Source organism: Urtica dioica, chromosome 12, assembly GCF_054948205.1.
Source record: "Urtica dioica subsp. dioica isolate 48M chromosome 12, U.dioica_male_clone48M_v1_H2, whole genome shotgun sequence".
Lineage (NCBI taxonomy): Eukaryota > Viridiplantae > Streptophyta > Magnoliopsida > Rosales > Urticaceae > Urtica > Urtica dioica.
The window spans coordinates 14,835,620-14,849,455 of NC_142767.1; the positions used below are offsets into that span (position 1 = coordinate 14,835,620).

The 13,836-nt window shown below is 35.5% G+C and overlaps 1 protein-coding gene and 1 pseudogene across 1 annotated transcript; one reads left to right on the forward strand and one right to left on the reverse strand.

The window, feature by feature from the left end:
- The first annotated feature begins 36 nt into the window (after positions 1-36).
- LOC149379437 (uncharacterized) lies at positions 37-5,260 on the forward strand (annotated as a pseudogene).
- Positions 5,261-7,780: 2,520 nt separating this feature from the next.
- PXN (Mitochondrial substrate carrier family protein) lies at positions 7,781-13,279 on the reverse strand. The gene is made up of 11 exons (XM_089603139.1): positions 13,040-13,279; positions 12,886-12,966; positions 12,737-12,811; positions 11,928-12,058; positions 11,682-11,736; positions 9,418-9,531; positions 8,824-8,892; positions 8,647-8,754; positions 8,494-8,562; positions 8,336-8,390; positions 7,781-8,257 (listed from the first exon to the last, which is right to left on the reverse strand). Exons 1-11 carry the CDS (start codon positions 13,118-13,120, stop codon positions 8,076-8,078), a joined length of 1,020 nt encoding a protein of 339 aa, XP_089459265.1. The 5' UTR covers positions 13,121-13,279; the 3' UTR covers positions 7,781-8,075.
- Positions 13,280-13,836: the final 557 nt, after the last annotated feature.

Below are 13,836 nucleotides of genomic sequence, written 5' to 3' on the forward strand. Positions count from 1 at the left end.
CTTGTTGGAAGGTTGGATTCTATATATGCCGGTTCTATGGGGTGGGACCCGCTCCGTGCCCACGTCGGACTCCAAGTCGGTTTATGAACTTCTATGCTTATACCATCTTCAAATCCGGGATCAAACTTTTTCTCGTGGGATCCACACTCGGCTGATGTAATGCAACAATGTACGTAAGAAAATTTGTAAGGAAATTGGGAAGTTTTGGATAAAAATACGTTTTTGGATATTTTTATAAGTGGGTTTACTTTATTGTGAAATCTCTCTCTCTCTCTCTCTCTCTCTCTCTCTCCATAGAAATTTAATGATAAATTATTATATTATATATATAAAAAGTAGATGATTGATTTTTAGACACAAATTACTGTATTTAATGAACAATGATTTTTTTTTAAGAAAAAAAAGAAGAGATTGAATCTTAAACATGAATATTACTCATTCGTACCGATTTTTTTTTATCAGAAAAAATAAAATGTCTCAAAAAAATTTTAAATTCATTTATTTCAAACCTAGATATTTCTGGACATGTCTCTATATATTTTTTCCTCAAAACTAAAATACATTAATTATTCTACTACAACGCGCGGGATCAAACTTTTTCTCGTGGGATCCACACTCGGCTGATGTAATGCAACAATGTACGTAAGAAAATTTATAAGGAAAATGGGAAGTTTTGGATAAAAATACGTTTTTGGATATTTTATAAGTGGGTTTACTTTATTGTGAAATTTCTCTCTCTCTCTGTCTCTCCATAGAAATTTAATTACAAATTATTATATTATATCTATAAAGTAGATGATTGATTTTTAGACACAAATTATAGTGTTTAGAACAATGATTTTTTTTTTAAGAAAAAAAAAAGAAGAGATTGGACCTAGACACAAATACTACTCATTCATACCAATTTTTTTTTTTATCAGAAAAATAAAAATGTCTCCAAAAAAACTTTAAATTCATTTTTTTCAAACCTAGATATTTCTGAACATGTCTCCATATATTTTTTCCTCCAAACTAAAATATATTAATAATTTCACTACAACGCTCGGGACATACTGCTTGTATATATATATATACAGTGTCGGCCATGGGCTAAGGCGGGCTAGGCCCAGGCCTAGGGCCCCATATTTGAATGAGCCCCAAAATTCTCCAAAAATCCTGTATTTGAATTCCCCAAAAATTCTGTATTTAATCATCTCCGCCCCATCTCCTCTGACTCTGCGTGACCCAAACGACCCCTTCCTCCGCGCCATCTCCTCCGCCTCCGCGTGACCCAAACGAGCCTCTCCTCCGCGCCATCTCCTCCGCGCGCGAGTCAAGTGAAGTGAGCACCGCAGCACCGAGCGTCCGAGACTCCAAGGCCGACCGAGCCCTGCTAAATCAAGGTGAGGAATTAGAAAATTCTCCCCAAAATTTTACTTGAAAATTAGGGATTTGAAATATTGAGAATGGTTTAAAGAAAATAGTTATGAGCTTGGCTGATCCTTCTGCAACTGAAAATTGTAAATCAAAATATATAGATGATAAATCAAAAGTAACATATAATACTGCATATCAGCATATAATTAACTTTCTCATATTATAATCTCATAAAAATAGTGTATGTAAAAAGTTTGCTTTTTATGCTTTTAGGTATTGGAGCTTTGACGTGTGTGTTTAAGACTTGTGCTTGACATATTAATTTATAACCAAAAGTACAATTAACATATTGTATGTAAAAAAGTATGCTTTTATGCTTTTATGTATTGGGGCTTGGTATCTTTGAAGACAACTGAAATATTTTTACGGTTTAAAGAAAATATTGGATTTATGTGAAAATTAGGGATTTGAATAGATATGAGCTTAGCCTGGCTGCTTGGATTTGAGTTTGAGTATACACAGGACAATTAGAATTTGCGTGTGAGCTTGGCTGCTTGGATTTGAGTTTGAGTATACACATGACGATTAGAACTGGAGTTTGAGTTTCAGTGTACATAGCAAGCAATTAGAATTTGTTTTAATCTCATTCGTCAAGTGAGTATACAACAATTAGAATTTGTATTTCATTATGCTTTTTTTTGCCTCTTATATATTTATTAACTTATTTTTAATTGTTTTCAGCAGTTAATTTAATGAGTTCAATTAGAAGATACAAGTCGGGTGCAGAAAAAAAGAAAAGAAAAAGAGAAAAAAGAAGTTTTACATAAGAGTCAAATTGGTTCTCTCGATAAGTATTTTAAAAAAGATGTGGTTACGGATGAAACAAGAGCTGAAGTCGGGTTTGAGAACGAACAAACTAGTCTAAACGAGAACGAACAAACTAGTCAAAACGAGAACGAGAATGAGAACGAGAACGAGAAAGTGACCCCGAATGAGAAGGATAAAGAAAAAGAACACGATAATGAAATAGGTTCAATTTGTTTTGACGATGATGATCCGGCGAATTGGAAGCAAATAAATCAAAGTCTTATCGATTTTCTTGTTGAAAAAGGTCCTAAAAGAAACATTGATATGAGATTTCTTAAAGATGAGTCTGATAGAAGTTTCTCTTCAAGTCATTATTGGTGAGTTTTACCGAATAGAGAGAGACAAGACAGAAGGTGGTTGGTGTATTCAACTTTAGTCGATAAAGTTTTTTGCTTTTGTTGTAAGTTATTTGCAACGAATCGTCATAATGTAGGCCTCTTAGGTGATGGAGGTTTAAATGATTGGCATAATATTTCTGCACGACTTTATAGCCACGAGAGAAGTAAGCTACACGTTGACGCTATTGCTAATTGGGTGGTTTTGGAAAAAAGGCTTAAACAAGTGTCAACCATTGATTCGAGTTTACAAGAATATATCAACAAAGAAATGGAGCATTGGAAACAGGTTCTACAAAGGATACTTGATGTTGTAAAAAGGCTTGGGAGAAATAATTTGGCATTTCTCGGGGATAATGAAAAAATATATGAAGAGAGGAATAGCCTTTTTCTACAGATGATAGAATTGCTTGCAGAGTTTGATCCCACGATGCAAGATTATGTTCGCCGTATCTCGAAAAAGGAAATTAATTATCATTATTTGAGTCACAAAATCAAAATGAATTGATTCAATTGATGACAAACGAGGTGAAACTCTCAATTGTTTCTACAATCAAAGAAGCAAAATATTTTTCGGTTATACTTGATTGTACGCCGGATGTTAGCAATGAAGAACAAATGTCTCTAGTAGTGAGGTGTGTGAATATTTCCAAAAATCCCATTGTGGTTGAAGAGTTTTTTATAGAGTTCATAAAGGTAGATGACACTTCAGGACATGGACTCTTTAATGAACTTCTTCATGTTTTGGAGGCTCTTCATCTTAATGTTGATGACATAAGAGGGCAAGGATATGATAACGGTGCTAACATGAAAGGAAAAAATAAAGGTGTACAAAGTAGAATGCTTGAAAAGAATCCTAAAGCATTTTATTCACCCTGTGCTTGTCATTCTCTAAATCATATGCTTTGTGATATGGCTAATTGTTGTCCCAAAGCTGTGTCATTTTTCGGTGTCATACAACGAATATACACATTATTCTCAGCTTCTACGAAGAGATGGAAAGTCTTTAATGATCATGTGAAAGGTCTCACTGTCAAGCCATTGTCGGAAACACGTTGGAAAAGTCGCATTGATAGCGTTAAAGCAATAAGATACCAAGCCCCGCAGATAAAAGAAGCTTTAATGTTTTTGGCAAATAGTAATGAAGATGCCAAGACAAAAAGTGATGGTGAGTAGGGGTGAAATCGGTTCGGTTCGGTTCGGTTTTGGACCAATTTGAAAACCGAAACCGAATTTTCGGTTTTGAAAATTTTGGACCAATGACCGAACCGAATTGGTCAAAAACCGAAAATCGGTTAACCGAAAATTCGGTTAACCGGTTTTGTAAAACCGATAACCGATTTTATAACCGTTTTAAAACTGGTTAACCAGTTTCGAAACCGGTTAACCGAAAAAATCGGTTAACCGATTTCCAAACTGGTTAACCAGTTTTAAAGATGTTATAATTATCCAAATCGGTTATCCGGTTCAAATCGGTTAACCGATTAAAATCGGTTATCCGGTTTAAAACTGGTTATCCGGTTTCAAAACTGGATAAAAAAAAAATCGGTTAAATAACCGATAACCGAATTTTTGGATTTTCAAAACCGATAACCGAACCGATTCTTAAATTCGGTTTCGGTTAACCGAACCGAATTTTCGGTTTGATGACGTGGCACCGAATTTCGGTTCCGGATCGGTTCGGTTATCGGTTTAACCAATTTTCGGTCAATTTTTGTACACCCCTAATGGTGAGACTTTAGCCGTATACAATATCCAGAATTATGAGTTCTTGTTGGCATTAATTATTTGGCATGATCTGTTATTTGTTGTTAACAACGTGAGCAAATTTCTCCAAACTAAAGATATGCAAATGGATGTTGCCATCAAAGAATTAGAAAGTCTACTTTGCTTTTTGAAGCAATACAGGGAAATTGGATATGATCAAGCTAAATTGCAAGCTACAACGATAGCAATTGAGATGGATATAGAGCCCGTGTTCATTGAAAAACGAAGAGTACAAAGGAAAAGACAATTTGATGACAACGCTAGTGACGCGCTCTCACAATCTGAGGAATTAGTCCTTCAAAATTAACTATTTTTTTTCTACATTGTTGATCAAGCTATATCGTCATTCCATAGCAGGTTAGATTATATAATCTTATTATTCAACACTTAATATATCAACAAATATTTTTGTTCATAATTTATTGTCATAATTATCTTTGTCAATAGGTTTGTAGTTTCAGGATTTTGAAAAATAGTTCGGGCTATTATTTGATTTGAAGAAATTAAAGGTCGCCGATAAACACACTTTAAAGAGTTTATGCGACAATCTTGCATTATCGATGGAGCATAATGAGATTTCAGATTTAGACAAGAATGATCTCTTCAAGGAACTGGAAATGTTGAGCTATAGTGTCCCGGAAGATGTAAACAAAGCAATCGATGTTTTGAATTACATAAAGGACTTGGATTGCATTTATCCAAATGCGTGGATCGCTTATAGAATTATGCTAACTTTACCGGTCACGGTTGCCCATGCAAAAAGAAGCTTCTCAAAGTTAAACTTCATCAAGTCTTATCTTCGTTCAACTATGTCGCAAGAAAGATTGAGCGGTTTAGCTACTCTGTCTATTGAAAAAGATATGGTCAAGAAACTTGATTATACGAATTTGATTAGTACCTTTGCATCTAAAAGTGCTAGTCGTATTATGTTTTGATGAATGAAAAACTTGATTATAATTTTTTGTTTTATATTTGATTTTTTATTGTTATCAAAAGGCCCCAAAATGTTTATTCGCTTAGGACCCCGGATGAGTTCGGGCCGGCCCTATATATACATATATATATATATATGTATATATATATATAAAGAATAAAACACTATTCATCTAGACTGATTTACAATTACCTCTAACATGAAATGATAATTTTCTCTTTTACTTTACAAAATATTTACAATGTGTACCATTTTTAAGAATAATAATAATAATAATAAAGATCATATGCTATGATAAAAATCTACCACGATTTCATCTCTCAAGTCTTTTAGAAAGGCCTTTGGCATCGGTGGTTTTCAAAAATTATTAAATTCCTCGTGAATTACGAAGAAGAATTCCGCGTCGAATCCCGAATTCAGAGGACCAACGGGTTGGACCACGAAAAATCCCATCAGGGCCCACTCAAAACGGGCCCAAGGCGAGCCCACGCTCACTCGCGTCGCAACTACGCACAACGTAGGTTGTGCGCCCCATGCGCCTCGTGTGTCGCACGGACATGCTCGGGGAACGCGCTCATAGAAGCCCCCCGCGCGCGCCTCAAAAAAGGAGGCGCGCATGCGCGCCCGACAGATGTGGCGCGGTGCGCCATAACGCAGAAGGCGCGCGTGCAGCCTGCTCCCGCGCCCCGCGCTCGCCAAATTCCACCGTGCGTTTCTGGAATATTGTACAGGTTGCAATCTCTTTAAAATACATGTTACTATCCCATGATCCAAATATATATATATATATATATATATATATATATAAGGTTACTTATATGCTCTAACAATTTTTTAATTATTATTATTATTTTTAAATTTAACGGGCCACTACAGATGCAAATACATTATATAATTTGGTGTCTATTTTTTTAGTAACGTTAAAGAATCAACTAATTTTGGATTAATTGATCTAAAAAATATCATATTTTGTGACTGTGTTTTCACGAACTTGCAAGTTTTCGTGACGATGTTGTCACGAATTCACAGTTTCGTGAAATAAGATAATAGATTCAGTGTTTCGTGATACAATGATCACGAAATTTAAGCTTAAAAGAAAATATGGTCATAGCCAATCCTAAAAGAAAGTAGTCTCCAAGATTTTTGCGTTGACACCAAAATTGTCGAAAATGGAGGTTGGAATCAAGAGCTATAGATTTTTAAAATTTGACTTTTTCCTTTTATTTTTTTCTCTCTTCCTCTTATTTTTTAGAAAAATTAGTCGATATAAGCCACATCAAACGTTGCAATTGTAATCTAGCCAACGTTTCGTTTAATTTTCGAATCTAGCCAAATTTGATGACGTGTCATATTTATGTAAGATAGTATTTACTATATTAGTCTTGGTTTGGTTTCAAAAATACTAGCCCACGTTTTGAAACTTGGTTTTGTAGCCGAATTTGTTATATTCAGTTTATATTTCGAATTTTAAAAAAAAATTCTATACTTGACAAAGTTGGTTATTGAGCGTTTTTTTTCTTTAATGAACATTATAGCCGTGCAAGCAAATACAGTGTAAATGTTCATAAATTTTTGTTAATCTCCGTTGCTTTGTTAATTATGATAAATTTACATATGTGCAGGTAGAGCCGATTTCTTTCCTTACCTTTAATACGCATTTAATACGGTATTTTTGTTTTCCAAATTTATTTTCTAATTTTGAACGAGATTTTATCATAATTACGTGTATTCATTATCTTGTTTGACTTATTCAATCAAATAAATATTTCATTTCCCTTTTAATTACATCACCGAATCTCATATTATGAATTCAAAAAGCTGAAATTATAGCCGTGTAAGAAAATACAGTGTAAATGTTTGTAAATTTTTGTTAATCTCCACTGATTTGTTAATTTCTGTTAATTATGGTAAATTTTTTATGCATTTATTGCATTAAATTTTCTCTTTTAATTACATCACCGAATCTCCTATTAAATTAGCTAAATATCCAATTAAATTGCGAAAAAATCTGAAATTAATTGGCTGTATACAATTCAAACCGGTCAATCGTGGGCTAGTGTTTTGATCAAGTAAATATAAGAAAAATGGTAAATTAGGTATTTTATATCCGTAAATTTCAGTAAATGGCTAGATTGCAAAATTTACCAAACGTTGGCTAGATTCCAAAAACCATGTTTCAAAATGGCTACGTTGCTAGTTTACCCTATTTTTTTCTATTAAAATATATTATATTCAAGTAAATAAGGAAAAAGTGAGGTTAAATGGTCATTAAACAATTCAAAGTAAATGTAACATGGGAAAAAAAAAATTCTCCTAATTAAAATATATTATATAAATAAAGAATAAAAAATGAAAGGTAAAATGTCTTTAACTTTTTGGAAAAGGGACAAGAAAAGATTCTCTTTATTGATTAGGTTCTATATGTCAACAATTTCCTCCTTCAACTCCTTTCGCCTCTTTTATAATGTTGCAAGTTTAATTAGTTATATATAAGTTAGGAAGAAAACTAAAAAGAAAAAAGTAGGGACAAATTTAGAAAATGGAATTAGAAAAATCAAAAGTTTAAAGAAGAAATTAGACAAAGGCGAACGCTTTAGGACTACATCGTTAAATTCACAAGTTGATGAAAGGAAACATAAAAGCAGAAGAATACAATAGGATCTTGAGAGGGCAACCAAGGGCGTATCGTACGACCCTTGAGTGAACGAATATAATATATTGTTGGGAATACAAATCATAACATTGCTTCTACTTCTTCAATCAATCAATCAATATTCCTTCCTCCTCTGTTATTATAAAATATGATTATTATATATTTATTTAAGCTTTTTGTTGGGAGTAGAGGTGAGCAAGAAGCGAGTTGTCTTAACAAGTTCTTCCTTGACCATGAACAGAACTGCTGCGGCCAAAACGCTCTGCACTATCTTGGTGCTCATTCCCTTGTAAAACCCGTGTAGCCCTTCGTACCGGATCATCTTCAAGATCGCGTCCAATGTGCCTGAACAATCCGAAATTACACATCTCACACACTCAATACTGCAGATATACCAACCGTTTATTGTATCACTATTCAAACCTTTGTATTGAACCCTCTTATCACCGGTCGTAACCTGCTTCGCTTGAAGCCTAGCCTGGAACATCACAAGATATATAGAAGCAGTCTTCTTTTTTCTGTCGCTACGCACAAACTTTATTTTTATATGACTCGTGTACAAAACAAGATTAGTTCTCTACCTTCACAACTAGAAGAGGATACGTCGCCACTGTAGCTCCTAGTTTTGCGAGGGCACCGAGAAGAAATATCTGCCAGCATTAGGCCAAAGGAAGGCAATATTATTAAATATGGGAAGAGGTGGGAAAACGGTAGAGGTAAGAGAGATGACTAACCTCCCAAGCGGTTATCCCTTTGTTACCCTGTTTTTTCAGGGCACGGCTTCTCTTCAGCTTCTTCAGCAAGGTTTCGTAAAGCATGAACTGTATCGATGGATTGCTCACCTGTGAATAAGAGCAAGTTTAATCATCAGATTCCCTTGTCCAAATTGGAGACCGACTTCTCTTGCTTACCATAATCAATGTTGGGCATACACCTTTCCAGAAACCCAATGCTCCGGCTTCATCATATACTTCTTGAACCTGTACATATTTATTACTTTTGCCATGTAAGTAATAGAAAGAAGAAAAAAGTGGTAAACTGATGATCACGCAACAACTTAATACCTATAAATTTTGTTGAAAACACTCCCTTAGGAAACACCCCACATGAGAATTTTCAAAGCTAATTTTCTTTTTTTTAAATAGAAACAGACATTTTATTCAGGATAACAAGGATAGTAGGACAAAAGCAGAAAACCCCAAAGAAAATAGAAAATATAGAGAGCGGAGTCAGAGACCCAGAGGCACAGGGAACTACCCCCAAGCCAACAACGTATACCTTTGAAATTCTTTACAAAAGGTATACAACCACAGAGCAATACAACTGTTAAAACTTTCCACAAAACAATACAACTTCATAGAAATTTAGCTCTAGAGACATCCGTTCGGAGTCAAAATCTTGTATTTCATGTTAGCCAATCTTTCACCATGAGAAAACTAGTAGTTCTACAAATGTATTCTAACAAGCAAAACGAGAAGGGAAGGGAAAAAACCGATCGCACTAACCGCATGCATAGTCCCATAGGGAGGTGGCTCAGCTGCTGCAGCAAGAATTGATTCATCTGAAGCAACTGTCTGCGACTGACCTGGCAGGGATTTCTTTCTACTTTTCGTGTGAGTCTGTACCCCATAAATAGTTTTGAAAAAAAAAAGACGATCAACTCATGAACAGAAGAGACGAATAAATTCTAGATATTCAGTATGCAAAAATAAAGTAAGATACGGAAGGCAGAAGAATACATACCGGGACAATATTTAATACACAAGTCAGATAAATTCCCCCAAAAAGTCAATAACAACAGCAACAGTAAGAACAAAGGATACTTCTGTGAGATCTAAAGATGTTATTCTGCTACGAACATAATTAAACTCACTCAATTCACTGACAAACACTAATGACTCACCATAATGATCTATCTAAATAAAAACGTGATCAAATAAATAAAATTCCTAATCTACCGTCCTGATGGTCTTAAGAGTCTAACAAACTTCCAGCACTCTTGGCTGACTTTGTCGCTCTACTCGCACATGAGGCACTCTTCCATAAATTAAGAATCTTTATCCAAGTATCAAGATAGTTTTTCCACCTTCCGTTGACATGTCTAGGTCTCTCCAGAATGCCCGTCAATCGAGGAGCAGTAGAATTCAGCCATTAGGCAAGGAAGAGCATACAAATGAGTGGGATGACGACTAACTGGCCTTTGTATTAGATCACCCCTGCAACCACTGGGAGTCTGAGTGGACCGAGCTTGAGCACCCAATGTCAACTTGAAGAAGGCAACCACTCGTTGAAATTGGATCAATACTACCACCAGATTGGGGCTGATTCATTGTATCTATTATGATCGGTTATGTTAAGTCTGGTACGGCTAGGAAGAATACCATGTCTTGTTTGAGCTCGAAGAAAGCTTGCTCAGCCTCTTGAACCCTGCCCTAACAACTTTCTTCAGCCCATTAATGAAATTTTTTAGCGCTTACGTGGTAACCATTTAAGAAATAAACCACACTGAAAAAAAAAAAAAAAAAAAAAAAAAAAAAAAAAAAAAAACTGTTTATGATTGATCCAGTTTAAACTGTTTTGAATAGTATTTTTTATATATTTTAATTTAAACAAATTTAACTATGAAATATATCAAAAAATTAAATTGTCTAAATATTAACTTAAACATCCTAAATATACTATGTTCAAAAAATTATAAAAAAAATATTATGACCTGTCCGGTCCAGTCTAAATTACGGTTTCAATTTTTGAAACGGGACCGCACCGTTTGAGGCCAGACTAAAAACTGAAGCGGACCAGATTAGAAAAGAAAAAAAAAACCATTTTAGAATGGACCGCCAATAAAAATAACCGTTGCTCCAGTCAGGCTTATAGTTTACCAATTTTTATTTTCGCACACCCCTAGTTCTGAGCCAAGTGTAGTTTGTCAAAACTAGCAAACAAAGATATTCATCTTATGCCATTAAAAGATTGTCTGCTTCTTGTTCTCCCATAAAAATCAGAACAATGCCTTGCCTTGAAACGCCCCATGGCAGCATCTTTACAATTCAGACCTGCTTCTCGACGACTCCATCTAAATAGATTTGATCACCTACTCATCAGATCTACACTCTGTATCACTCTCATGGTTCCATGTATGATTTCTCTGATAGCACTTTCATATTCATAACAATACTCGAATATCAATATGCGCAAAGAACACACACACCAAGCATCCAAGAGGCTCGGTGTCCTCCCACAATGAGCTCAGACCACAATACAAAACTCCTCAAATCCCTAAACTGATACATAACTCACCCAATCCAATCCCCCATTCCACCTCAGCAAAAGCTCTCATTTGTTACATAATAAAACGTATACGAGAAGAATTACACACAGCAGAAGTCTTACTAGTTTTTCTGTAATTACCCTTGGGAAAGTAAAAAGAAAGTGGGGTCTGACGCATCATGAATACAAAATAGGAAATTGATAAAGAGTACACGGGACACCCTTGTCCGGGTTTCAGGTTAGCAGTAAGCACCTGTACGATCTAGGAGCATGGATATAATTTGAATAAAGTCAACCATATGTTTCAAATAGCTAGGTCGACATGAACTATCATCTAGAGCTTGTCATGAGAATGGATGTTTTTTTGGTTTTATGAATGAAGTACAACAGCCACGAGTTTTTTAACAAAATTTTCGGTAGGCAACGCATAAATAACACAAGAAAATAATAAATCAAAGCAATTGCAATTTGGGAGATGCAAGGAAAATTAAGGATGCATTACCTGCATGCGTGTAACAATTACCCAGATTGGATTTGTCATCAACACATTAATGCACCTGAAAACAAAAGTAGGCGAGTGCTTAGTAGAAACATAATATATATATATATATATGTATGTATGTATATATATATGTATGTATGTATGTACAATATAATCAATTAAAGGGCCTGTGCTTGAGATACTCATAAGAAACTATGCAAATGACACAAGTAAAAAACTGATTGTATATTAAAGAGAGAAAATCACCCAGATAAAGCAGCAACCAGGAGTGACGAAAACATCCCAACGGAGCCATCACCAAGACCTCGTTGCATTTGTTTAAGTGCAGCAGCTTCTGCCTTGTTCCTGAATATTTGATAGAAATAATAGTAAACACCCTGTACCAGTAAAATTGTAATAAGAAACCAGAGAAATCGAAGAAGAAAAAAAAATGTAAATCAGACTAAAAATAAAACTGACGTCTAAAGCAACACTTAATAGTTAATATTAAGGCAATCCCAGAAGATATGAAAAACAAAAACGAAAGCATTAAAGATAAAATCACTACAAGATAGAAATTCCCCATTGCAGCTGGCCAAACTTTTGTTTATCCCTGTCGATATAAAACCGACCTTATTCTATGATAGCTAATGACTAGTCAAATGAGAAGCATCACATAAGTATTCTAAGATGTTTAGAGCAATGGAAAGGATCAAATGCTGATCACTCAATTCATTTTTCTTGCGTTGAAGATTTTAATTACAGAATTAAACCCTGGAATTTTTACATCTTAAGCACTTATCCCGATGTAATAGTGTTAGATAAAGCAAAAGTGTCTTGAGAAGAGCCATACTGTTCCTAAATGATGCAGATAACAGCTTTTGTTTTTACGTTAACTGAATTCAAAAGTGGCACATATTTCAGGATCACAGCTGGGACCACCATATCATTTTCAACCAAGATACAAAATAATTATGATCATCATCTGTAAACTGCAATGTCCCCAATTTAGCATACGGACAATCAACGACATGGAAATCAAAAGAGAGAAGTCAAATCCCGATCGGAAAGCTCACCTGAGAAGCAGCTGTGCCTACTAGCGACGGTGCTAACCCGCTGTACAAGCGTCCCCATCCCTCGTGTCTCACGACCTGCGAATATCACAATTTTAGTGAGTTTACAGAGCCATTTGGATGCCGAGAAACGAAAGTGAAGAAGAAGGAACCTGAGACATTCGGTCAAACGTTCCGAGCCTCGTGGTCTTCTCGCTCTTGAGATCACGCTCGGTCTGTTGACGAGTGTTGACCTGAACGAAACAATCCAAGCGAATTGAGCAAAAATAGTCCACAGAAGAAAAGAAGAGGATCGCTTTTACTCACGGTTTGGAGAGGATATGTGATGAGCTGAGCGATGATTCCTCCGCCAGCTCCGGCGAGTCCGTTGATCAAAGCGTCTGACATGTCGAGATCTACCGAAGAAAGGCTTTCTCCGAGTTTAATGGCGTTCTCCGGCGAGTATATATATAAGTACCGGCGACGATGGAGAGGAAGAGATGTAATGGCATTCACTAATAATCAATAATCGTCTCCATCTTGTAAGATAGTTGTTCCCTTCAAGTAACGGAAATTAATTTCCTTTGACCGCACAACGCAAAATACTGGTTTGCCCTTCTCGATCAGCATTATTTACACCAGCGTACCATTGGGCCTTTTCTTGTTTTCGGCTTCCTGAGTTCCAGCCCAGTTTCTTTACATTTACATTGGTATTTGGTACACATTCAACAGTGGAATTTGCTGTTGAAGTCACAACAACAGCACATTATTTCATTTGTATCACAAATGAGTCTAAATTGCATTCGTGTCTTTTTTTTACATATTTGTCACCTATACAATGTCTTAATTACTCTTCTATTTTATATCCAACAAAAATTCATATCCACACCCAAACCCTAATCTCTCATCAAATTCTCTCTCAAACCCTAATCTCTCTAGCTTAAGCTCCGACTATCACGCCGATCGCCGCTCCGACGAGGCCACCGCCGCCGTAACCCTCACCGGAGCTCTCACCAGAATCACAAATTCAGCATTCTAGTCTACTTTTGTTTTGTAAATATTTAACTGTGGTTCTACTTTCTTCTTCTAGTCTACTTTTTGTTTTGTAAATATTTAACTGTGGT

What these genes read in the sequence shown, in the direction of transcription:
- PXN (XM_089603139.1), bottom strand. Translation starts at nt 13,120, where the DNA reads ATGTCAGACGCTTTGATCAACGGACTCGCCGGAGCTGGCGGAGGAATC. An exon ending in TAATTGTTACACGCATGCAG is followed by an intron (nt 9,532 to 11,681) that starts GTAATGCATCCT and finishes TATGGGGTACAG; the next exon opens with ACTCACACGAAAAGTAGAAA. An exon ending in AAGGGATAACCGCTTGGGAG is followed by an intron (nt 8,563 to 8,646) that starts GTTAGTCATCTC and finishes TAATGCTGGCAG; the next exon opens with ATATTTCTTCTCGGTGCCCT.